Here is a 25,303-nt window from a genome sequence, read left to right as displayed (position 1 = left end):
CTTAAGTCAGGGTATGATGTTAACACTTGCCCTCCTGCAGCCCCACTACACGTAGTAAAGGTGTGGCTGGGTCTTTAAATCACAAAGTGCTGATTTTAAAGAAACGCTGGCAGAGCGTGTTGACTTTTATCTGTCATGAAACTGGAGCTTCTGTTTTTGCTTGTCCAGCTCTGTCTGACTTGAGATACTTATTTGTTTGGGGATAAATTGCAGGCCATGAGAAAATGCTCTGCAATGGATTCACAAGGTTTGGAGAGGGGAAGACCCAAAGCTGGGAAAACAAACTCTATCGAAGCTTAATATAGCAACAAAACTTAGAGAGGTCGATACAAAGTGCAAGAAAACAGGGTGATTTCTCTGAGATTAATCATAAATGGGGCCGTATGAACCCTGACTGCTCGGGGGGCTGCGGAATCAGACCTGGTGCACATTGCAGTTCCGTCAAGTGAGACTCCCTTCCTTCCTTCTGTGGGAGCAGGAATGAAGCGAGGTCAGAGGTTGTGATAAGACGTGGCTCTCTCTGACAAGGACTACATGATGTCATCTTACTATCAGACCTCACAGCCTGACCAGAGCCGGAGATATTACTGTTGGTTCACATCCAACCAGCTGCAACAAAGTCTCAAAAAAGCCCAGTGACACAGGAGTACCGAGCAATCTCACTAGTTCCTTCCTTCACCTAAATTTGACGTGATTATCGTCACTGTGAAATATGTGGCCGTAAATTACAGACTACTTGTTGTACTACTTTCACAGCAAGTGGGTATTGTAGTAGGATGACGACTGTGCACTGTGACTTCAGGGTCAACTGTGTCATGCGATTATTGTAATACAACTGCTGCTATAGAATTACAGGATACACTGTGAAAGCAGTGCAGCTCAGTAGCCAGTAATTTCCTGTAAACGTGCATTTAAGACAACATCAGACTGGACCCTTTGACCAGTGATGGAAAGTAACTAAGTAAATGTACTCAAGTACAGTTTTAGAGCACTGGTATTTTACTTTTTTACATTTTTAAAGGGAATGTTGTCCTTTCTACTCCACTACATTTACTGGAGAGATTTAGTTACTAGCTACTTTTAAGAAACAGATTTAACACAATGAATAACACAACAAGCTTTTAAATTGCAACACATTGTTAAAGATTAAACAGATCAATTCCAATCTTTTTGGCTTCTGAGACAAAAAGCTATGTTTAGTCAGGGTTGCATTTCAGGTTGTTAGCAACTCTACCATATTGTATAATAATGTATCAGTCAGAGGGACCAAACCAGTATTTTCACCTTTTGTTGACATTGCTGCATTGGTACTTTCACTTAGGAAAAAAAATACCACAGATCTGTAAGGATAAAAAATAAAAGAAAAATTTAAAATTGTATAATTAAGCAACATACTGAACCAGGAATAAGGATTTTTGATTTTAAAAAATATATATATATATTTAATTATAAAAGTGTAGACTTCCTCATTAAATCAATTGTGTGTCGAATCCTTCTGATATCCCTGTAAAGTTGTTTTTTTACTCTTCTGAGCTTCCTGGACATTTTCTTGCAACTGAAGAATAAAATAAAATCAATACGTTGAATATTAACCTGATATTAATACAGAGTAGTTGACATTTAAGTTTATATTATTTGTGAATGTTGTGTTATTATGATGTTATTTCAACAGAATCTGTATTGTTGCTTCACACAGCATTTTATTAACTTGTATTTCTTTCCATCATTCATGCACACTACATATTTTAAAGTTATATTTAAAAAAAAGTTTAAAAAGAGGGTAAAAATCACTTCATTTTAAGATACTTCACATCACATGCAGGCATAACATGTTGATAACTTATATGTATATGGTTCAATGTAGCCACAACTCTGGTTTTTAAGTGATGCAATGGTAAGATTTTCTCATTTAAAGACACAATTTAAAAGTCTGTCATGTAATTTTGTTCCTTGAGAAAACAATGGCTTTGTGTTTAATCAACTGTAGCTGAAAGTAGTTCACGCCTTTGTCTTTGCCAGCCTGATTTACGATTGACTGAAGGGCTTGGACTGAACTGGCTGCCGTTTGTGGGAAAACAAACCCTTTGTTGATGATTTGAAAGATAAGCGATCGGAGAAGTGTCACTTTATCAGGGGAGCATTGTCTCCCCTGTGGTGTGGAGCCTCTGTTTGTTTTTGTCCTCTCTGGAGCATCACGGTCCAGGATCAGACAGCAGAGGTCCTCAGGTGTCCCAATTATCACCTTCTGCTGATGGCCTTCACATTCACTTTTTTTTGACAAGCCTCAAGTCATGCAAATGTCGAACAAGCCCAGACACTCAGTAATGAGAAGAGTGTTACAGATCAAGCACTTTGCCACATGTGGATCACGGCTAATCCCCAGTGGCAGGTCAGCAAACAAAGCCCAGCTTATTATCCAGGTGAGAGCATGAGTCGACAGTAAGGACCCACTTAGCAAAAATAAACATTTAGCATGATGCACTGTTGATGCACGCCGAACATGTCCAGTCATCAGGCTAAAATATTAATTTAACAGGGTAGATTTGGGATCTTGTAATGTCCACCTAAGTATAGGCGGCGGCATGTATGTGTTTGTGTGCTCGCATATTTGCTGCAGCAGGACAATGGGAGGCAGGAAGGTGGCGGCCCTGTGCTGTCCATGTAGACGTACCTTTTCAGGGTCCTCCCCCACCTATATGGCCCAGAGTGAGAACAGTGCAGGAAATGGGCTCTAATTCACAAGCTCGTGAAAGAAAGGACAACTGGGGAAAGAGACACACACACGTACTTCTATACTTGTGAGGACCTCATTGGCATAAAGCATTGTCTTATGCTAACGTTACCCAATATGATGAGTAACCCTAACCCAAGCTGATATAAACATTCTAATTTTAGGCCTTTTAATTTGTCCTTAGACCTTTTAATATTCACCACCTTTTTTGTTGTTGTTGTTGCTAAAACAAAGCTTGGAAGCATTTTGTTTAGGATAAAAGTAATGTACTTACTCAGATTCAGCAAGTAACTTCCCCTATACATGACAGAAAAGGTGAGAAACTACTGTTGTGTACTAGTGTGAATGCTCTCTTATAACAAAGTAAGGAGCTACTGCTGTTGATATTGTGGCTCTGATACTGATATCTTTAAATGGTTTATACTGTCGGAATCAGGAGTTGTGCTTTCAAACAATGCATAACTTGATTCGTAATGGTGTGAAACATTTTTAAATGTCACTTTAAAAAGTGACAAAATGTTCACTTGTCATGTATTCAGCCCAGTGAGTGTTCAGGAGTGAAAAGCCAATCCCTGCTTTCAGCTTCTGCATATTGATGAGAGATCACAAGGCTGCGTGTGATGTAAATTTCGTCTTTCACCAAAGTCTTCAAGGGTCCACACGGAAATCGGTGGCCCAGATAGTGTGACCGACTGTATGGACTATCTGCTTTGCAAGTGCCAGGAAAATAAATGGTGCTTAAAACAAATGCTTGTTTTGAGGAATGACTATACAAGGAGATCACACATTTAAAATGCGTCGTTAAAAGAGATGTATTTGAAGTAGTTGCTGCTGGACTTTGGAGGGGTTTTCATTTAAGCATTCTTTCCATTGACGGTACCCCAACATAGTAGGAAGTTCTAAAGTCTCCAGAAATCCTGTGCTATGTCTGCTCACCGTGCTTGGCATACCTCAGCTTCTATAATAAAGTGCCAGTGTTATACTCCTGTAAAGAGTGCAAAGTCACATGAAACCATCTGCAACAGGCAGACATGTTCGTGATATACTATGCACGGACCCGCATGTGCATCTGGCGCAGTCTGCGTCAGCCACAGATAAGCCATGGACTGGCCTCAAAGGTTTGTCCCATACCGAGGAATGACCAGAAGACATCCCCCGCTCCGGGGTTCCAAAGTCAAATTAGTCCTCACAAAAATAGAAGACAAAAGCGTACACACATAGGACCTAGTACAGAAATCACCTGTATCAGCAAATCACCAAAAAAGAACATAAATTAGATTTGCTGCTCCACTAAGCAAACACTCAAGGCCTCTATGGAGGGACATTGCCTTGGCCGAAGACTGGAGCAGTGCAGCAGGCCAGGCAGTTGGTCTTTACAGGCCCACTGATCCGAACCTTAATAGTTGCACGAATGGGTCGGGGTTGCACAGTTGGAAGTCTGTGCTCTGTTCTGTGGGCTCACCAGCAAGCCATATAGCATTCCCTGTCTGTCTGCCTATCTGTCTGTCCACCCAGCCTTTCACATCCACCTCCCCATCGTGCCCCAAGGTCTCTCTTTGACCAGCATGTCAGTGTGCATCTCCTGCCAGCCAAATGCTGCGACACTGAACAAAGACACTTGTTATCCCGCTGAACCCACAGCCCCCGAGAACCCATCACACCAATCCCTGACCCCCTCCTCCTCCCTCCCCTACTGCAGCAAGTAACCGGGTCTCACTTATGCTCTTGAGTTAGAGCAAATGATGAGAAAAAGAGAGTGAGAGTCAGACAGCTGACACAAAAAGACAGAGAGAACAGAGAATGCGACCTCCTCGTGCATTTCCTGCCGACGTGCTGCTCGTCCACAGCAGAGAGCAGAAGTAAACCAAAGTTTGAATCTGCTGCTGAAGGCATCAAAGACATAAAGCTGAGCCTTGAAGTTGTGCCTGTTTGTGTGTGTGCACATGAAGACAAAGTGTGAGAGGAGATATTTGTTCAGCCGGGAAATTTACTGATGAGATTAGGTGCTGGAGCTCTGGTTAGGGGCTTTGGGGGTGTGGAATGTAAACAGGAGGCAAACAGAGAGAAAGAAGATTCAACCACCATCCTCCCTCCCCATCACCTCACTACCACCATTATTCTTCCACCCCTTCATCCCCCTAAAGACAAATGAGTTCCAGGTTCCAGTCTCTGTAACTTGTGTTGACTTTATTAAGTGAGGTTTCCGCAGACATCTGTGTGTGAATTTCTGAATATACCTGTGCAAATGCTAAACAAAACTCTCTGCAATAACCCTATGGTGTGCACTACTGGACTGTGTATTAGTCTTAAAAGTGCTTTGAGTGCAGCTTAGTTTTTCTTCTCTGTCATAACTAATCAAACACTAGTTTTGGTGCCACACTGTAGACAGAGAGTCGTGATGATGAATAATGGCCTCTCTCTTTCGCATACATCACCGATGCTAATGGACACTAATGGATACCAGCATGCTTTCTCCCTGATAGCGGGCCAAGTTTTTGGGTACACAAAGGGTATTTATACAATGTCAATTGTCAAGTGAACCAATTAGAACGTCCAAACAGAGAGATCTGGACAGCAACAACGAGGATCCACAGGGTAGGAGACACTCAGAAAGGCATCTAGACTACTTTATGCAGTGATAAAAAGAATAAGCATACCTGAAAATATATTTGTGCAATAAGTTTTACAGTAAGGCTCAGCAACAGAAACCCAAACAGAAGGATTAGAAACTGCAGGTCCTTCAATTGAGGCTGACTCCAAAAGCAAGTCGATTCCCATTGACCTCCATGTTAAAAATATCCAACTTTACAGCAGAAAAAAGCACGTTTACAGCCTGTTAGAAACATTTTTTTTGTCTCTAATGTTCCTATTGATTACAACTGCACTGAGGCTTAAACTGTCCTGATTATTGTGTTAAGGCTTAAAGTTATCCAAATTAAAGGTGAGGCAAATGTTTGCATCACAATTTGTGTGAATTTGTCTGTTCATGTGAGGATATTCTTCTAAATGAGTCAAAATTGTGATCAGCTGGTGATACTAGATGAAAAGTAAATGATTCATCCTCTGGGAACGCTGAATTTCTTTACAAAATTTCTCCAAAATCCATAAAAAATTGCAGTCTTGACCAAAATGATGGACCAACCAACAAAGCTGTCTCAGGAACTATGTGGCTATCATGGCTAAAAAAACAAAAAACAACATCAAAGTTGTGATGAGCTGGAAGAACCTTTTTAATAACGAACATCATCATTAATGCACCTGCACTTTTCTGTTCAGTCATGAAATATGATGCAAATGGGACACATAATCTTGCCTTTTACAAAAAAAACATCATCTGCAGCGAAACTGTAGAGTCGTTGTTTACTGCAGTGTCACTAATTAACATGCTTTGGCTCCCTCTATTCCATTTTTACCTCCTTGCATCCACATGCTGGTGCTGAAGTCGAGTGTGAAACTATTTGAAGATGAAACGCCTGATGACCTGAGAGCCTTTTTCCAGTTCCAGTCTTTTTATTTTCGGGCACACCTGATACGCAGCCTGATTGGTGAAGCAGGAAAACATTCACCAAGAGGCTCTAATCATGAGTGCATGAGTGCGGGGGGGGATGCATGAAGGAGAGTGACAGACCATGCCCCAGTGACCATCATTGAAAGAGTTATGGGCACCGCATGACTTTGTGGTTACAAGACAACCTCAGGAATTTGTTCTGCGGCCTCGAGATGTTGACTGTCGTGCATGTGTGCGCGAGGGAGAAAGGGGAGAGGTAAAGTAGACACAGATGCTGAGATTTCCATTTACCCCCCAGTTCCACGTTCATTACAAATCCGTCCAGAGCAAAGTGAATGTTAAGACGCTCCAAATTAACCCTGAGAGTGACAGAAGCAGCCTCAGCTGTCTGTGGTATCACTTTCCATCCAAATGGTATGGATGGGGGTCTGACAACTGTCACCCTGACCTTGCTTCTCCGCACCACTCTCCCAAGACTCACTACACTCTGAGGCAGGGTGGGACGAGATTACCGACATTCACAATCTCCCCCGTCTCTCTCCAAAAACACAGCCGTCTGCCAATCACAGGGAAACAGTCACGATGGGGGAGCCGAATGCGGGACGTCACTAGTATGTTTGGATCTCAGAGTATGTGTCTGTTTGTGTCTCTCTTGCATGTCACCTTGAATCACAGCAGAGGGTGACAACTAGTCAGCCAGAAATTGCTGACTGGTTTATTGGGTGATTAGCTCGCCACATCTGATTGGCAGAAGTAAATGCCAGAGAAATAAGTCACATACTTTTGCCTTTCCGGCCTACATCTTAGCATATCAGTTGTGCTCTTAATTCATCCTCCTTGTAACTTTGTTTTCATCTTATCATCTGTTCACATTTTAAACTGACAGAGAAAGGATTTGTCTTCTCTTCATGTGTTGACCTTGTGTCACCTCCTTCTCATGTTCCTGAACAAGAAGTTTTAATCCTATACATTATATTTATTGTCCGCCAATTTATTTCAGTGTCTGAATGTCTTTCTTCTTTAGAGCGCCATTAAGAATGTATGCTTTTAATTCCAAAATGCGACAATTTACATTTTAAAGATCTGAAGCCGTCAACGACGATACAAAACAATGATTAGTAAGTCGTTCTCAATTTGTTGAAATGTATTTTTGCACTAATTATTGAGTGTCTCAGTAAGTCATGAGGAGGTGAGCAAGGGAGTAGTTTTGGACTCGTGCTAATGTCTATGTTTGGATGTGTTTTTGCAGAGTAGTGTTAGAAGTAAAATAGTCAGGTCTTAGTTTAGCATGTTAGTTCGTTAGCCTTTGCTAAACAACATAAAGCTGATTGGACGGGAGCTTATTTGGATTTATTGCAGATATTTGCTCAAAAACCAAAGTGTTGGACAAATTAAAAGTTTGATCTAATCATGATGAAAGCTTAGGGGATCCCAAAGTTATTACAGTTTATGATCCCATCCAGCTATACATTATACCTGCTTCACCCTGTGATCAGTTGTGGAGGCCTCAAGACCTTCCACTTGGCGAGAGGTGGCATACACCCTGAGTAGGTCGCCAGTCATTTACAGATGTAACATGAAGAGACAAAGAACCATGCACGTTCACACTCACCCCAATTGCTAATTTAGAATCACCAGTTAACCGACCATACGCATTTTAGGACTGCGGGAGGAAACCAGAGCACTTGCAGAAACCTTCCACATTCGACACAGAAGGGCCCCAGCTGAACCCAGAACCTTCCTGCTGTGAAGCACTAACCACTGCACTACTGCACCGCCCCCACACACATGAAAGTCTGTGCACAATTTTGCAGTAATCCAGGCAATAGCTGTCGAGATATTTCTCTCGAAACCTATAAATATCAACCAAGGCACATTGTCTGTACCAAATGTCATGGAAATCCATCAAATACTTGTGGGCACATGACACTAAAGACCAAAAATATCAGCCTGTTGGTGGCTTTATAGAGCAAAGGTATGGCCATCACCAAAATCATATGGATTCATCCTATGGAGATCCTGAATGTCTGTGCGAAACTTGTTTAAAGTGCATTTCAGGCACGAAAAAAAGAACAGATTCTGTCGTATGTGATCTTGAGGTAAAACTCTACATTGGCGTTGTCCCTGACTCCCACTGGTGGTTACAGTTGTCTAGTCAATCAATGAAAGAGGTGACATGGAAAATGTTTTGACAGGAGCCCTTAATCCTGCCAACGACAGACATGACATTAGCTGTTGCACTTGAATGAATATGGCCTGAACATGTCTAATACTGTATATATAGAGTAGAGGTCCTCCTTGCTGACACTGAATTTCACTCTCCACGCTAAAGCTACATTATCTGTAGACTGTGAGGCCATCAATTAAACCAGAACTGTCCTCACATTAAATGGGTATCTGATACCCGACCAAGGCTACTGGTTTCAACCAAGGCCAAGCGAAGGGGCGAGCGGAGGGAGGGGAGGGTCCTCAGGGGGATGCTGGAGGGTGTGTGAAGCAGTGGCCTGCGTGCCGTCGGCCAGCCGCCCGAGGGGGAGGCACATGGTGCCAACAGCTGCCATGGTGAAACGCTAACCCCTCTAAATGCTCCGTCCAGTAAACAACGCTGGGTTGAACACATGCCAATGGGGGAGCCTGGGTGAGGAAAGGGTGAAGAGGGTGAATGGGGCGACCCAGCTGACGCCGTGGAGAAAGGGGAATTGACCCCTGTGAAATGGCTTATTAAAGTGCGGTGGTCACAATTCTGGGGGGCCAACACAGGACATGACAGTGAGGGAAACTCAAAACCCTGCTTGGCAAACCGAGCATGGTGCAGGCCACAAGCCGCAGACAGGAAGCCCCAGATTCAAGAGATACTTTTATTGGATGTATTTACACAGACTGAACACACCACATGCATGAAATTCTGATGACAGATGCTCTTATTTTCCTTGCTCAAAGGCTAACCACGCTGAGTTTATTTTATCTCACGACTGGATGCTTGCTGGAACGAGGCTCGCAGCATTCATCTTTCACTGGCCCAGTACAATGCAGTCAGGCCCCTGTATAACTTCATTTACCTTTTAAATTGATAAATGAAATGCACTTTGCAAAGCCTCTTGCAACCATTGGTGCTGGTGAAGGTTCCCATGCTCCCAGGCCCCCAAGGGAGTGGCAGGAACAGATGTGACGTCTACACTCCCCCGCTCTGCCTGTCCCTCCCACCTCCAGTCTCTCCCTCTGCTGCTTGTAAAACAATCCATCTTCCACTTGTAAAAACATTACTTTCTACTCCTATCGTCTCTTCCCATAACTCTCACTGTAATCAACAGGAAAACAAAATTAGCCCTTATTTTGTAATTGCATCCAGTCCTAATTGATGGTTGAATGTGATACAGGGCTGTTAACGTAATCTAATAGGAGCCCTTCAAGCTGTTATTTCATTCACTCAACAAAACCCTCAACAATGCTCATACAAATGCACAAAAACAACTTCAAATAATGAAAGAAATCTGAAATCTCTGGACACCTTTTACAAACAAAGGGCTTTTCTTGAACTTTCCCGCTTCGTGTTAATACGTGGCGCCTAACTCCAACACTTTTCACGTGTCTCCAGGAAAGTCAGGTGAACTCATTACTGTCTCATCATTATTGCCCTGAGCAACAACGTCCCCATCTGGTGGTGCTTTCAACAGCTAGACGATGGTGTCATCAGTTGGCTGCTGGCTGATCAGTTCTCTCTGTTAACGCACATACAGTGATTCTTTATGCTGTAGTTCTTTGTTCGCATCGCCTCACAGGCTTCACAAATGTTATCTGTGATACTTGCTAGTGCAAGTAAAATGTATACAAGGGAAAAGGACAGAATCAGTTTTGAGAAATATCCTCTTGAGATGTGCTGATGCATCAGTGCTGTTTGGGTTTTTCAACAAAGACTGACTGGAGGGTGGCACAAAACCCATTTCAAACTCTCATGAGAGGAAAGCTGCCATTCTGAAAAGACGTGATAACGCAACTGATCCTGAGAGTCTGAGGCCGGAAATGTGTCATATACCCTGTAGTTTATAAAGCCCATTGAGGCAGTTTATAGATATATACTCCTCTTGAGCATTTCCATTCTCTCCTAATTTATATTTAACTCGACAGCATTTCAGAGGAATGAGATATTCTATGTTTTACTCAAATACATTTATCTGGCACCTTTTGTTATTTTTGCAAACTTCTACTTTACATATAAAACCTCTAAGCATTATAATAAATCATTCCACTCCCCAATGTTGTATAAAATACTTGAAATTAGCCGCACAATAACAAGCAGCAACACAAAATGTTGATAATATGCATTAGTGAATGTTTTATACGGTTAGATAATGCAACAATAGCAAGTGCCACCATGTAGCATAATGAATACTTAGGCTCATCTTGGTAAAACTTAAGTAAGATTCTGACTCCAGAAATTATACTTGTAATACTTTTAGATGTTTGTATTTCTATTTTTGCTGATGAGGCATCTTGTAAGGTGGAGAATTTCTTCCACCACTAATTACAGGTTCTGAACAAGATATTTTAGGCCAACTCTGTTTCGTTTTGATTCGTTCTCAAATGCTGCGTCCGTGCAAATATTGAGCAATATTGAGCAATGTGATGGGCCTGTTGTGCAGTCAAAGCTCTTAGTAGAACACTGGTGTATTATGAAGGGACGTGAGAGATTCTCTGATAGGAGATGTTCCACCATCATCCTAATCTTTGCATCCCACAGTGTTAAACCAGGCCCACACCTGCCCATGCAATCTCTGCTATCACTCTATTAATCACACAGTGCACGTGTGGGTGCTTGTGTGGCCGAATTAGTGAGAACGGTTTGGAGTTTTGCAACATCGGAGTGAGGACATTTTAGTAAAGATATTTTGTCCAATCCTCCCTTTGCACGCCCCTTCAACAGGCTGTTTGAGGGTTTTGACTCAGCTTTAGGGTTAAGGTTTGACTCAGTTTACTTTAGACACTGAAAGACAATGGTAGTCTAGACCTAAATATTTGTTATTCTCCTCTCTGACTATTCAGAACATATCTCTGTACTTAACTCCTATCTCAGCCATCACACACCTGCCAAACGGGACAGCTGAATGCAAGCCTGCGTGCCTCAGCAAGGATGAACTCACTCCTGCGCTATTATCTAGAGACCCTGCACCATTAACAAACCACAGGGCTCAGGCTGATGTTGAGGGGCTTATCAGGAGTTTAGACAGTGGTTAACCAAACATTAACCACTCTCTAGGCTTTCTCGCAAACATGACCTTAATGACGGGGTAGGTGGAGTCTCTGAGGACAAACACTGTGAGTGTCACAGTGTACCCACAGGAAGTGACGGCCGCAAATAGTGCTGATTGGCCAGCTGTAATGAAATGACGACATGTGCGGAGTGTATATTGAATATGAGGAGCAACATGGTGTTTCTACAGCTTATAACTTATATTCTAACTTGAGAATCTACGCTTTTAGAAAAAAAATATTGTTTGGGCTCAACAAAAACAAAAGCATTAGTTTGCATCACTCTTTTTGAGTTATGATAAAGTTTGTTCAATCAACAAACTACACTGACTGAGGAGAAATAGTTTCTCCTCTACAATCAAAGGTGTTTTTAATTTCCATTTTGACCCATCTGAACTTGTTTAACGATGTTAAGTAGGGAACGAGACTTGAAATCCTAAACTTAAGTTAACAAATATGAAGTTATTAAGCCAATTTCATTAATCTACCTCAACTTGAATTGAGTTTTAAATGAGTTAACACAGAAATCTAAGTTTAATTTACACACAATGCTAAGTTGATGTAATCACCAACATTATGATGTCAACGCTACGCATCAAAATAATGTTTACAACCTAATTAGCTTGTCTAAATCAGAAAATTACACTTTTATAACCATACAACCATGCAGCTAATTAGGAGGTGGGAATAAGTTTCCTTTAATTACTTTTAAGATTCTAATTTCAGCAATTTGCATAGTTTTTTGTTCTTTGTCATAAGTGCAGCGATAAAGCTGAGGAAAGGATAAAACAGGGGAAGATGCACAAAAATGAGAGCGAGGTGTCTGTGGTTGTGGTGCGCCTTTACTGCTGGGGTTGCACATGTTGTTTACTGTGGTCTGTTTGTGTGAGAAAAGCAGAGTGAGTTCATGCCATAATATGAACCTTAAAGGGCCACTGCAGGCTCTATGTGCCCTGAATTGTGTAATTGGGTGCACATTTAGGATTTTATATACACCATAGACTCATTTATCAAACGTTTGCATTACAGCATAAATCAATGAGCGGAACATTTATTCATACTGAGTGTATTTGTCTTCATATCTGTTTACACACTAGCTTCCACTGATGGGTGCCTACAGTCTCTCTTGTCATTCTAACTGCCTTTCTGTGTTTAATTTGTGTTTTATTTTACAAGTGTAAGACAGCAGAACAGAAAAAAAAAACAGAATACAAAATAATCCCTTTTCCAATGTTTTCCATCAGTAAGATTTATTATGTTATTTATTATGTTCTGCATTCTGTTTTCACAGCTAAGGCTCCACACAGGTGCAACTTGGGATTACTTCACTCCCTGCACCACGAGGATGGGCCAGGGGGTTTTAGGTGTAAACGTGAAGGTCTGTTCCAACCTGCCCTGTGGCCTGTAGTCTTCAGACACAGTCTAGTGGGAGGGCAGGTTTCGGTTGACAAGTCTGAGCGAAAGTAGGGGGAAAGGGAGGTGTGTGAACAAAACATAGGTATACTCGTATCATGGGTGTTTAAACACTGTGCTGAGAGTGCAAGGTTTCTCTCATTTGAGCAATTTGTCCAAAATTTTCCATGGTGGACTTTTCCGTTTCCTTCTAAACAGGGGATTTGCATGTGTACGATATAAAGCTGCTGTTACACGAAACTCCACACCTCCTAGTGAGGAACTGTACTGACCTGTGCATTTATTTATCACTGAGTATTTAAAGAGATTGTGTGCAAACTTTAAGATTTTTGTAATGCATATATTAAGAATAAAATAGTTTAACATACTCCAGAATATTATGTTTTATAATTCTAGGTTGCTGGTTTACTAATCAATAACAGATCCTAACATCTGTAATGCCTTTGTTTTTTTTTTAGATTTTGATATACATTATAGAAAAGTGTGTGTATATATATTTAGAAGCAACATTATTCACACATTTTAACAAAAAGAAATCAAACCACAAAGTCTACATGTATGCATCTGTACTGTCAGTGTTAGTCAAAGGACTGTGTATCTGATTCTATACCCGCATTGATAAATAATCTGCAATATAAATCATGCTTTAGATATATAGTCAGAAGTACATGCCTATCAAAGAGGTATTTCAATTTAAATCAGAACTAAAGTAGGAGTAGACAATTTGTATTTTTTTTTGTCTTTTTTTTTTTTTGTCCCAGAGGATTTTCGATGAGTTTTCTTTCTCATCATTCACACATCCATGTACTTCTGACTTGGTATATTAACTCCACATATCTGTAGAAACACTCTATAAATATTTCACATTCTCATTCACCAGAAATCCCATTAAGACATTTTACGAGCAACTCAGCAGCCCATTCCTACAAGCTGACCATGCTCAACATCTTCATTGACATCCTAAACTGAGCCTATATATGAACTCTCTTGTGTTTCCTCTGGTGGAAACTGGGACCGGTTGTTTCAATACACTGATAGACAACAAACTTTATAGTATTGAAGCCACAACATTTTACATTTTTAATGATTTTAACTCAATGACATCCAGCTATCTGAAATTTTTCTTTTGCTTTCAGGAGCTGTTACCAGCATGGCTTACGTTCAATGAGCCAGTGGATTATAAGAAAATGGTATTACAGCGCCCCCCAGTGGACAAATGCCCTGTCCAAGCTGCCTGTGCTCTGAAATTGTGGCAATATATTGTATAGCTTTGCAATAGTATTGAACTAATACCTGTTATTATTCATGCACATGCATCTTTGTATGATCTGTTATTATGTATCACTTTTGTTTTTCTTTTTTCTTGTTTTCTGTCATTTCATGTTTATGATGTTTATTACGTCATTTATATGCCACTCATTATTATGGCATGTATTTATATAGATGATAAAAATACATCTTGGCACATTATTCTTGATAATGGTTATTGTGCATATTAACAACTTATGTATGTGTTGGTTAAATTTTAAATACACTGAATCGACATGTTTGCTCTGGAATAAGACCAATGTGCAAGGTTGATTTCAACACAGTGGTCTAGGTTAGTTTACTGTGCATGTTTTATAACTGAATTTATTTGTGTTTGTATATATTTGTTTCTGTTTTCTATACCCTACATTTCTATTTTTTTTCTTGAGCTATTTTGAGCTGTGGCCACATTTAAACATAGTCCCCCTGGGTTGATGACATCTGTTCTCAGTGACCTAACAAAGCTTTCGCTAACCTTTCAGGCACTGACAACTTTTGGCATGTGCCACACATACATATGCACTTGTTGTCAATGTGTATCTTAGTCAAGTCAAGCCACTGTTATTTATATAGAACATTTAAAACATGTGCCATGGTCATCAGCCCGGTTGCCTTGGACCTAGAAGCTGTCCTTGAACCTTGAGATTCTGCATTTCAGAGATAGCAGGAGTGTGAAGAGGTGTTACTGTAGGTGGGTGGGGTCCCTGATGATGTCTTTGGCCCCTGTCTGCGGATAGACATCCTGTAGAGATGGGAGGGTCGTACCTCTGATGTGTTAAATTGATGTGGCCAGTCTCTGCAGATGCTTCCAGCCCACTTGTGTTGTGTTCTTTTGACGAACTATGATGCTACTGCTGAGAATGGTCTCAATAGTGCACCTCATCTAAATGACGTCCTCAGCCTCATCAGGACGAACAGCCTCTGCTGTGCTTTCCTGGTCAGCTGGGTGATGTGCTGGGTTCAGCAGAAGTTTTCACAGGTGTGAATCCAGAGGAACTTAAAGGTTCTGACCCTAATACACAGTGAGTCGTAGTGTTGGTGGCTTCTCTCCTTCTTCAGGTCCACTATCACATACTCTGTCTTGTTGACACTGTCTGTTGTTTTTACTGTATAAACTGTGTCTAGATTCTTTTGTGGCACACCTGAGCATGAACACCTGCTGTCTAAAGAATTTGCAGTCTCCCTTAAGTATTTATTAAAATTCTAATTTAAATCTTCATTCCAGTTTGCCTGACTAAGAGGAACATAAACATTTGTTGTTTTTGCTGGAACTACATTGACACAGTGATGTTGCAAGGTTCTAGCTCCAAATGGTTTATGTATAGTCCTCAATCTTAACATTTTTTGTGTGTTTCTTTGTTTGCTTACGTTTTTAAATTTAGAAAATAGTAAAATCTCGTAACTGCTCAGTAAAAAATGCTGAAGGCAGTACTGAAATAAAGGTCATGACAGTAAATATTATGTATTTATGATTAACACTAAACAGGGAATACAAGGGCAATTTAAGTTAAAACTAATCGTAAAGATAGAAAAGCACACAAAACCAGAAAGAAAACTACAATAACACTTTCAAATAAAAGGAAGCTTTAAGAAGAGATGTTTGAGATACTTAAGATCGTTTTTACTGAAATCTACATCTGCTAAAAAAGTACAATCAGTAACATCTGCGACACTTTGCAAGGAACTCAAACCATATTTGATCCAAGACACTGCTCAGTGCAACACTAAATTATGTCTGTCACCTCTAGGAAATAGATTTGTTCTAACTATTCATAGTTATTTATTAGGGGACTTGATAGGTGAGCTTTTTCTCCTCACCAGCACCTTCATCTCTTCCCCTGGATATTTAAAGGATCAGTCAACCAAAAAACTACTATTATTAATATTATTAAATATTCAAAAGTATAATTAATTAATGAGGCATGCCAACCTCACCCCAGCTGGCAGCCAGAAATTGGCAACCCTAGAGTAGATCAGTGACTTGCAATTGTTTTTATTGCAAGGCACACCTGTAAACATGAATATAGCTGTCAATCATCATAAACAAGACACATTTCAAGGCGCATCCAGCACTCACTGTGGTACACATTTGGAATTTGGGCTATGTGTAAGAAGAAAGTGGGATGACCTTGCTTTGTGTGGAGCACACAGTGTCTCACACCTTTTAATCTGAAGTGACATGAAAATGGTGAGCTGATCAGGTTAAAATCTAAATATTGATTGGCTTGCCTAAGCCTCCAGTCCTGACAACGCCTTTGCAACACCAATCATTTCTTGATTGCACATTGATAGATTAAGATAAACACACAGAGCGGCCCTTTAACAAGCCCCGCCCCGTCGTGACGCAGCCGTTGTTTGGCCCGTGACGCTGCTTGTACACGTAGCCTAGTAGGATGTGTTCATTGAAGATGGTGGCGGTGTGTCAGACTCACTGTCCTGCACATTTGTAAGAATTTATTTAAATTTATACACATTTCCGACATCGGGTAAGAGTAAATATATAACACTACTGCTAATGTTTTACTCTGAACGTTTTATTCTGGTGACCGTGACAGGCGTGAAACTGTTACCCCTGTAGTTAGCAAAGGCTAGTTAGCCAGCAGTGCTAACTAAGCAGCGATGCTAACGCTAGCTGAGCAGGCAGTGAACCTGTTAAATTATGCTCGGCGAGTGGCCAGCGAACCGAAACTTACCTCTGTGTGCTCCTGTCACTGCGGAATTTGTACGGAAAGGACAAATATTTAGTTTTTGTTTAGAAATTCTTACCTTTGGGCAAAACCAGGCGACTTCAGATAGCAGTGTTTTGCTGTGTGATATGGCGTTCAGGACATGTATAGCAATGTAGCGTTACCGTTAGCTGTTGAGCAGAGCACTCAGGACCTTTCCTCACAGGCAGCTTAATGTATAACGTTACCTTCATGTCCTGCCAAACCAAACAGAAGCCAGTCGTCGGCTATATTACAACAATTGACAGGTATGAGAGAGAAGTCGATAGCTTTTATATCACTAGGCTAACTTTGTGACTTTTGTAAGTTGGCAGGTCGATGCTAATATTAGCTTACCAGGCTGCAACGGCTTCAGATGAATCCGTAACTCCGGACGTTTGAAAGATCCGGGTTCACGGCGACTACTTGCCTGCTCCGTTACGTCTGTCTGTTGTTATTGATCTCCCTTTCTAACATTTCAAATGCTCGTTGTCGGTCCGTGTTGGCTCCTCTGAACTTCTGACAGATGCACAGTGTCTGACATGCTATATTTTCATCAGGGCATGGTCAAGAGTCTACGCGTTGTATGTGTGATGGTGTTACTTAAATTTCGTCCAGTTATCAACTTTACCATTAAATGTAAGAAAAGTGCACAAAGCTAACTGCAGGACTTTTTACATCACATCAGTGAGATCCGGTTTAGATCATTTCGATCATCACATCAGTGTTGTTTTTCTTTGCTTTCGTTTGTAACAAAACTCACGAAACAAGTGTAATTCCAATGGCAGATTCCCTATGACCATCTGACAAAAAGTTGTCTGTATTCATAAAGATTAAAGAATACATACTTTCTGTTATATCACTTTAACTTAATCTTGTTTTGGTTAGCAGATATTTCCTTTGCATATGTGACATGTGTATTCACAGTTATGTAGATTTATAGAAACTTTGAAATGTTTCTGTTGTTTAATTAAGACAAGCATCGTGCATTTAACAAAGCGTTTCACCTCAAATGGGATGATAGTATTTAGGTTTGCATTCATCGCAATCAGTCACTCATGTTGTATTCAGCTTTGTCCTGTCGATCACAATATCTGTGGGGTGATGCAGGAATTGCCACGTTGTACCATTTGTTTTAGTAGGACCAGAGACTATAACACAAATAAAGGTGCGGTAAAGTCCATCAAAGGGGCATGCATAGCGTTTTGTTAACCACTCCCTCTTTTCTTCTCTCTCCCTAGCTACGCCTGACTTCAGTCTCTTCAGTGATATCTATCCGAGTGACCTGGTCCTCGGGCCTGTTAGTTCTGCAGACATGCAGCCCCCTCCTCGGACTGGACCTCCAGGAGCCTCTGGCCCTCCTCCTTCTGGGCCTAATATGTTCCGCAGGACCAGGCCTCATAAGCATACAGCAGCAGCAGCAGCAGCAGCAGCTACTGCACCAATGCCACCTGCTGCTCAACCCATGACAGACCCTTTTGCTTTTGGTAGAGCTCCTCCCCCTACGGCTGCAGGTGGTCTCCCAACAATACCAAACAGCAACCCTCCACCAATGCATACCCCACCTAACTCAATGTACTCTCCACCTGGCTCAGGTCTGCCTCCACAACCACAGATGATGGAGGATGTCCCAGCTGTTCCTCCTGGTCCCCCACCATCCTCTCTGCCAGGTGTACCCCTGTTCAATCCTCACAGTACAGCATCCCCTGGTGTTTTCCCAGCACCAAGTCCCACAGGATATGCATCTCCACATACTGAACAGGGCTATTTTAATTCGAGAGAACAGACACCATCCATGCCCACAGAATCACCACCTATGGCTATAGCTCCAGCACCTAGTCAGACACCTTTTAACCCAGAATTTCAGGGACAGGCTGCTCCTCTGCCTGTGCCCTTCCAGCCACTGCCTCCCATCATGCCCTCTTCCCAGTGGGCCCCTGATCACGGAAGTCGGCCCCCATCTGTTCAGAACTATTTCCAGCCTACTAGCGACCCACAGCCTTTTAATATACCTCCGCAGACTCAGATGTACCCCTCCCACAGCCCATCACCCCATCACACCTCCACCCCCCCAGTTCAGGCTGGACATCCCCAGAACCAGACTCCTGTTCCTCCTCAAAACCCTGTGAATACTCCTGGTTCTCAGTGGCCAGACCCAAATGGACCCCAGCAGCATAATTCCCATTTCCAAACTCAGAGTTATTTTAGTCAGAGCTCTGCCCCCCAAGACTCATGGTTTAACCAACCTCCACTGGACTCAGGCTATCACCAAATGGGGACAGGCCCAGGCCATCCACAGCCCCTGCCTGACTCTGCGGGTTCTCACCCTGTGTCCAGTCCTGGACCTGGACCTAGTTCAGCCCCTGCCCCAGTTCCATACTCTCAGGAGTCTGGTACACTCTCAATGTTCTTCAAAGACAATGATGTGGAAAATGAGGAAACACTTGCTGGAGATAGAAACAAGGCAGTAAATGGTATTGCTGGTTCATTTCAGCATCACAGCAGCCCACAAGCTCACAGTGGCCATGCAGACGTTTCTTTGGATTACCAAGGAGCTTCTGTTCAAGATCATTCACACTTACCTTACATGAATGATGGCAATCATCCCCCACAGGGAAATACGCAGAAGCCACCTGATTCCCAATTTGACCATGTGGAGAATCTGGAGTGTGTCCCAAACCAGGAAGTGTTGCCCAGTGAAACTCATGGCAGTCCTCCTGCTACGGCGCCCCATGTAGTGGACCAGTTTGAAACCGGGCCCAACCTGGAAACTCCAGATTCAATTCCGAGACCAATGAGATCTGCCAGTGTGTCATCCAATTATAGCAATATGAGCCATGGAAGTGGAACTGGCTCTCGTCGGCACCAAGGAGTAGTAGGCACCTTTATTCAGCAGGAAAGTCCACGTCTCACTGATGATGCTAGCCTGTCTGCTGCCACTGGAGGCTACTTTGAACAGATTGACAGTTCTCCTGCTGGAGATACGGGTGCGCTACAGAGCTCCCTGGAGCAGATGTGGCCATCCACACCTAGTCCTCCTAAACCAACTGGTATTTTTCAAGCTAGTGCTAACAGCTCTTTTGAACCTGTGCGCTCACATTCAGTTGGGGTGCGTCCTGCTGAGGTTGATAGGGCTAAAATGGTAGTGGAAAGTGGTGCAGATGGTACACCAGGCAACATGGAGCAACCACCAGATAATATGGAAAATATTTATGGCCCAGGGCACCCCCTGCCTCCTGGGGCTGGAGGTGGCGTACCTCTTGTGACACACCCGGTGGTCCATTCTCACTCTCGGCCTTCATCTCGTGCTTTTGGGGCCAGTCGGCCCTGTGAGAGCCCTGCTACTACTCTGTGGGCTCAGAATGATCCCACAAGTTTGGGTGCTAATATCCTCCTTGCCCCTGCTGCGCCAACAGTTCTTGCCCCTTTACGAGAGCCCAGTGCTGATGTCATCCAGCCTCCAGAGGATGGCCCTGTGGACCTGCAGCCCTCCCAGCGAATTCAGCCAACTTCTCAGCAACACTCAGAGAACCTAGAGAACCCACCAAAGGTGAGTGAGGCTGAGCCAACTGACTCTCAAGGCAGCCTGGGCTATGCGTCTCTCCTTGTTTCTGGCTCAATGCACCAGCCTGTTTTGATTGCCCCACCGGTGTCCAATTACAGTGTGATTCCCCCCAGTACTCAAGCAGCCAGTCAAAGTAGCCTTAGGGAAACTACCCCACCTGCGAGATCACTTGCACAGGGACAGGGTGCCAATACCTCCCAACCACCTACGGTAACCTCTAATCAAAATCCACTGTTTGCTCCTGGACCCTTGAGCTTCAATCCTTCTAACCAGGTTCCGCTCAATCTGACTCGAGACAACACAGCCGCAGCAGCTCCAGAAATGACAGCTCCGCCGCCGTCTCAGCCGGTCCGCCCTCCTCTTTCTAGGGGCCAATCATTGGGTGGAGACAGCCACTCTGCTCTCCAGGTTAATCCACAGGCTTCTCTTGTGACTCCTACTGTTTCTAATCATAATCAGCCATCAAATTATGAACTGCTTGATTTTTCTATGCACCAATCACAAGCCCAAAGCCAAGCATCTGGCCACCCTTCCTCTCTACATGAGTCTCCGCAGTCTAGTAATGGATTTTACCTACAGGTCACCAAAGATGCTCAGCAGGGGGTGAGAGTGGAAGGGAATGTCTCTGCGCAGACCCCAGTCTCTACATCTGCCCCACTGGTACCACCGTCACCCTCTCAAGCAGCTGCAAACACTCAGCAGCTCCCAAGTGAACCTCCTAAGACATCAGATTCTCAGGCTGGACAGCAGGGACAAAGAGATGCTCCTCCTGTTCCTGTGAGTGGAGCACAATCTTCCCATGGCCAGTATCCAGCACCGGCGCAGGGTCCTGCTGCAGGGAGTGCTCCTCCTCCTCCTCCCGCTGCAGCATACCCTCCAGGGCCTCGAGGACCTGTACCTCCAGGGGCTTCTCAGCCAGGTCCTGCAGAACCACCGCGACCACCCTCCTCTGCAGGCAGCCATCAAAGCTACGGGCCTCCTGCTCCTCCAGCTCCAGGGCACATGTATGGTGGCTATTATGGTAACTATGGAGAATACCCTGATAGCAGAGCACCATATCCTCCTGGTCCGTACCCACCTCCACCTGGGGATCCTAGGACACAGCCATATTATCAAGTTAGTGTAAAGTCATTTTTTTCCCTCTATGCTAGTCTACAAATATTCATCTGCTGCTATTTTATGAAGTTGTGCAATTTTCTGTCCTGATAGGACAGCCGTGTATGAACAACTGTTGCCAATGAGTTTTAAAATTTGAACATAAATAACCTTATATTGCTTTTATCAATCAGGATGGTTCATACAGGGGCAGAGGAGATCCTTGGTATGGTAGATATGAGGGGCAGACACCAGGTTATCGGGATCCAAACTACCAGTACAGAGAGCCTCAGCCAGAGCGACCCAGCTCTAGGGCCAGTCAGTATTCTGACAGACCCTCATCCAGGTTTGTAGCACCCTTTTTTGTCTTGCACTATCATGTAAATGCCATGTACTGCATGTAAAGTCAAAATCTTTTCATTTAGTCATTTATTTCTTCAAGAAGTATTAAAGTATCATAATTAAGAGAATATTATGGCAAAGAATCCTTCGTCGTAAGTTTGGTTTTATTTCATATAAATTACTTTCTTAACTATGTTCAGGTGGTTGCCACTCTTGACCTCTAAGTCTCACCTTTTCTTTGCTTTTTCCCCAAAGGCAAGGCTATCCGGAAGATTACCACAGAGCAAACCGAAGTGCCTATAGTGAATATTATGCAGATTATAACAAGCACTATGATTATGGAGGTATGAGCACAGAGCTGAAAGCTGTTATTATTTACTAGTTCACTAAAAATGTTGCAAGTTTATTTGTTCATGAAAGGCATTAATCCCTATGAGTATATTAATGTTGTTTATATGTGAATCATCTCTTCTTTGTCTCCATATTTTCCGTGGGAAGGATACAATTACGGACAATATGACCCACGATACAGAGGATACTATGATCAGGCCTACTGGTCTAATTATGATGACGCCTACAGAGCCAGAGACAGCTACTATAATCAACAAATGTATCCTGCCAGGTATGCAGAGAAAGCCATTTGCACAGCCTAAGTGGTACATGTCAGTGAAATTGTTGTTATTACATTTGGCAATAGGTAATGTTAGCCAGTGTGAGAAAGTGTTGTCTTAGCAATCTGCACTATGGTGACATATATTCTGTCAGTTCTTATTTATCAGACTGGAAGATAGATTTAAGACTAATGTTCAAGGTTATTTAAGTTCAAGTCTTGTGAACATGTTTGTTTTTTAGTGTCTTCTGATCGACTGCATGATTACAACAGGTAGCTGTACGTACTATTTGATTTACAAATGCTGTACGCTTCACTCACAGGAAAGAGGGCTATGATGACCAGTGGCGATACTATCCTGGTTATGATGCCAGTTTTGATGATGAATACCGTCGTCGTGGAGAAATGTATGGCGATGACTTTGACCGACGCAGCGTCCACAGCGAGCAGTCGGCACACAGTGTACACAGCTCTCACAGTCACCACAGCAGACGCAGCAGCTTCAGCTCACGATCACAGCAGGTAAATAGGTTTGGCTTGTATGTAGTTTGTATGTGTTGTTATAGGTTGCTATCATCTGTCTGAACCACAGAACAGAGACTTCGAGACTGAGCCACTTGCGGGCATATTTTAGACTGTGGACTGCAGTGCTGCTTTCACTGCTCCTTGCATGCCAAGCAAATTCCTCCAACCTTTGATACCTTCAGTTGTGGCTTTCTTTAGCACAACACTGATAAGCTCATGAATAAAGACATAAACACAAACCTAGGTTGTTGCAGTTAAAGGCCTTTGAGGACTGACATGTTGATGCTTTCTGCTTTTAAATTCACACCAGAACTCCTTCTCGTTGTCACTTCAGCAAAGCCCATAGGTATAACTTGATAGTCAGTCTGGAGGAAAGGGGATGGTTTTTTGTTTGTTTGTTTTGTCATAACTGTTGAATCTATTTAAACTAAGATCGTTGAGTTATGGAGTTCCTAAATGTTTGGGCAGCTTTTTAAATATGAAATTAAATGAAATGAAAAATACTTTATTTATCCCACAAGGGAAGTTCAGTATATAGATGCATACAGTCCTTTGACAGCAGTTTCCTTCCTATTCACTGTGACAGAAGGTTTTTTTTTTCTTTTCTGTTTTTTGGGTTGTTTTTTTAACAACAGAATACTTTACATTACTGCTTGCTAAGTACTTTTGTTGTTGTTGCTGAAATGGTTTACTGTAATCTCATAAACAAAGATAAGAATACATACATAGAATAGATTTTGAAGCTCCACTTGTGAATTTTTTGAGTTTTGTACGTGTTAATGTTTTCATTTGTCTTCTTATTTGTTAATTCTCACTTTTATATTGTACCTTCCTGCAGAGTCAGGTATACAGGAGCCAGCCTGACTTAGTGTCAGCAGTTTATGACAACACGTCATCCACTCTGGCTGTGGACTACTCCTATGGGCAGTACCCGAACCAGACTGATGCCTCCCAGAACTACAGTCAGTACCTCTATCCCTCCGAGTACCCTGCAGAAAGCACCTGGATCGCCCCTGAGCAACGTAAGTAGACAGTCCTAAGTCTGAATAGGGTTTGCATTTTTACCAATTCCTAAATAGCAACAGGATCCTTTGCAAAGTTCAGGTACGTGTTCCTAGTCTGACCGATATGTCCTCTGTAGCTCCCCCTCGTCCTGCAACCCCAGAGAAGTTCACTATACCCCACCGCTGTGCCCGCTTCGGACCTGGTGGTCATCTGGTGCAAGTTCTGCCAAATCTACCCTCAGCTGGACAGCCTGCTCTGGTTGATATCCACAACATAGAGGTACATTTTTTAACGAAACACATGTTTCAGTGGTGCATGGTTGGAAGCTTGTGTTCATTGTATTGTGAAAAGATTATTTGTATTAGAGCTGGGGTAACTGCAAGAAAACATTTCAATATACAGGAGGGTGTTCTTGTTGTTGTTACGTTGTGTACACAACACAAAACGGAACAGAACAGTGTTACCTTGTACGCAGACCTTTTTTAGGGTGTTCCTGATTCAGGGTTGTGAAAAGAACATGAGTCTTCTGGTTTAAAGAATCCTAACAGACTGAGCAGTGATGAAGCTTTAAATAGGCTGTGTGCCTTTTGAGAAGAAAAGATATGATAGTGTCACGATAAAAGACATGATAAATACAGGCAAATAATTCATTTTGTTGAGAATGTAAGATCTTCAACACTAAGTGATCAGAAACTGTTGACATTGAAAGACTAGTGTTGTGTTTTTTTTTAAATGAGGTGAGCTGCACCATGTTAAATGTAAACTTATGAGTGACCAGAAAAACAGATACTCTGGTGGTGAATGCATGAATATAATGTAAAGAACATATAAAGTATTATTTTATCCTGTCTGTTTATTCAGACCATGCTGCAGGATACATCGGATCAGGCAGAACTTCGAGCTTTCCCAGGACCCCTTGTCAAGTAAGTGTGTTCAGTCGTCTTTATCCATCATTATAAGATCTTAATCACTAACCTTTAAAGCCAAATGAAAGAGATATTTAATGTTTTGTTACCACATTCCATGAATACACAGAATGATACTGTTATTCAGGCTATGCTAATTTATAGGTATGGGGTGGACATAATAATAGAAACACTCGTCAATATAATGCAGTTTAGCTCTGCAGCCACTAAAATGACAGCTAAATTGAGTCTTAAGCCTGAAAACGCAAACTGAAAATTGGAAGCCTATTGAAGTTAGGACTGATTGCATTACTGTTGCATTAGTTTCTGCCAGGTGTTCCTGA

The 25,303-nt window shown here is 42.4% G+C and overlaps 1 protein-coding gene across 5 annotated transcripts in view; it reads left to right on the top strand.

Annotated features, from left to right (window-relative positions):
* sec16a (SEC16 homolog A, endoplasmic reticulum export factor) overlaps nt 1-25,303 on the top strand; it is a 36,688-nt gene continuing 11,385 nt past the window's right edge. For 3 of the 5 annotated variants that reach the window (XM_008282782.1, XM_008282781.1, XM_008282779.1), the window contains exons 1-10: nt 1-11; nt 16,592-16,653; nt 18,154-21,593; nt 21,767-21,918; nt 22,170-22,258; nt 22,413-22,536; nt 22,848-23,046; nt 23,888-24,071; nt 24,191-24,333; nt 24,916-24,977. In XM_008282782.1, the coding sequence (XP_008281004.1) occupies nt 18,228-21,593; nt 21,767-21,918; nt 22,170-22,258; nt 22,413-22,536; nt 22,848-23,046; nt 23,888-24,071; nt 24,191-24,333; nt 24,916-24,977 (4,319 nt within the window). In that variant the 5' untranslated portion in view covers nt 1-11; nt 16,592-16,653; nt 18,154-18,227. Of the gene's footprint in view, nt 12-16,591; nt 16,694-18,153; nt 21,594-21,766; nt 21,919-22,169; nt 22,259-22,412; nt 22,537-22,847; nt 23,047-23,887; nt 24,072-24,190; nt 24,334-24,915; nt 24,978-25,303 lie in introns of those variants that run through there. The other 2 variants (XM_008282783.1, XM_008282780.1) reach the window with 2 other exon arrangements.

This window comes from Stegastes partitus, unplaced genomic scaffold (assembly GCF_000690725.1).
Source record: "Stegastes partitus isolate 25-593 unplaced genomic scaffold, Stegastes_partitus-1.0.2 Scaffold285, whole genome shotgun sequence".
Taxonomy (NCBI): domain Eukaryota; kingdom Metazoa; phylum Chordata; class Actinopteri; family Pomacentridae; genus Stegastes; species Stegastes partitus.
This window is presented reverse-complemented; position numbering and strand designations above follow the sequence as displayed.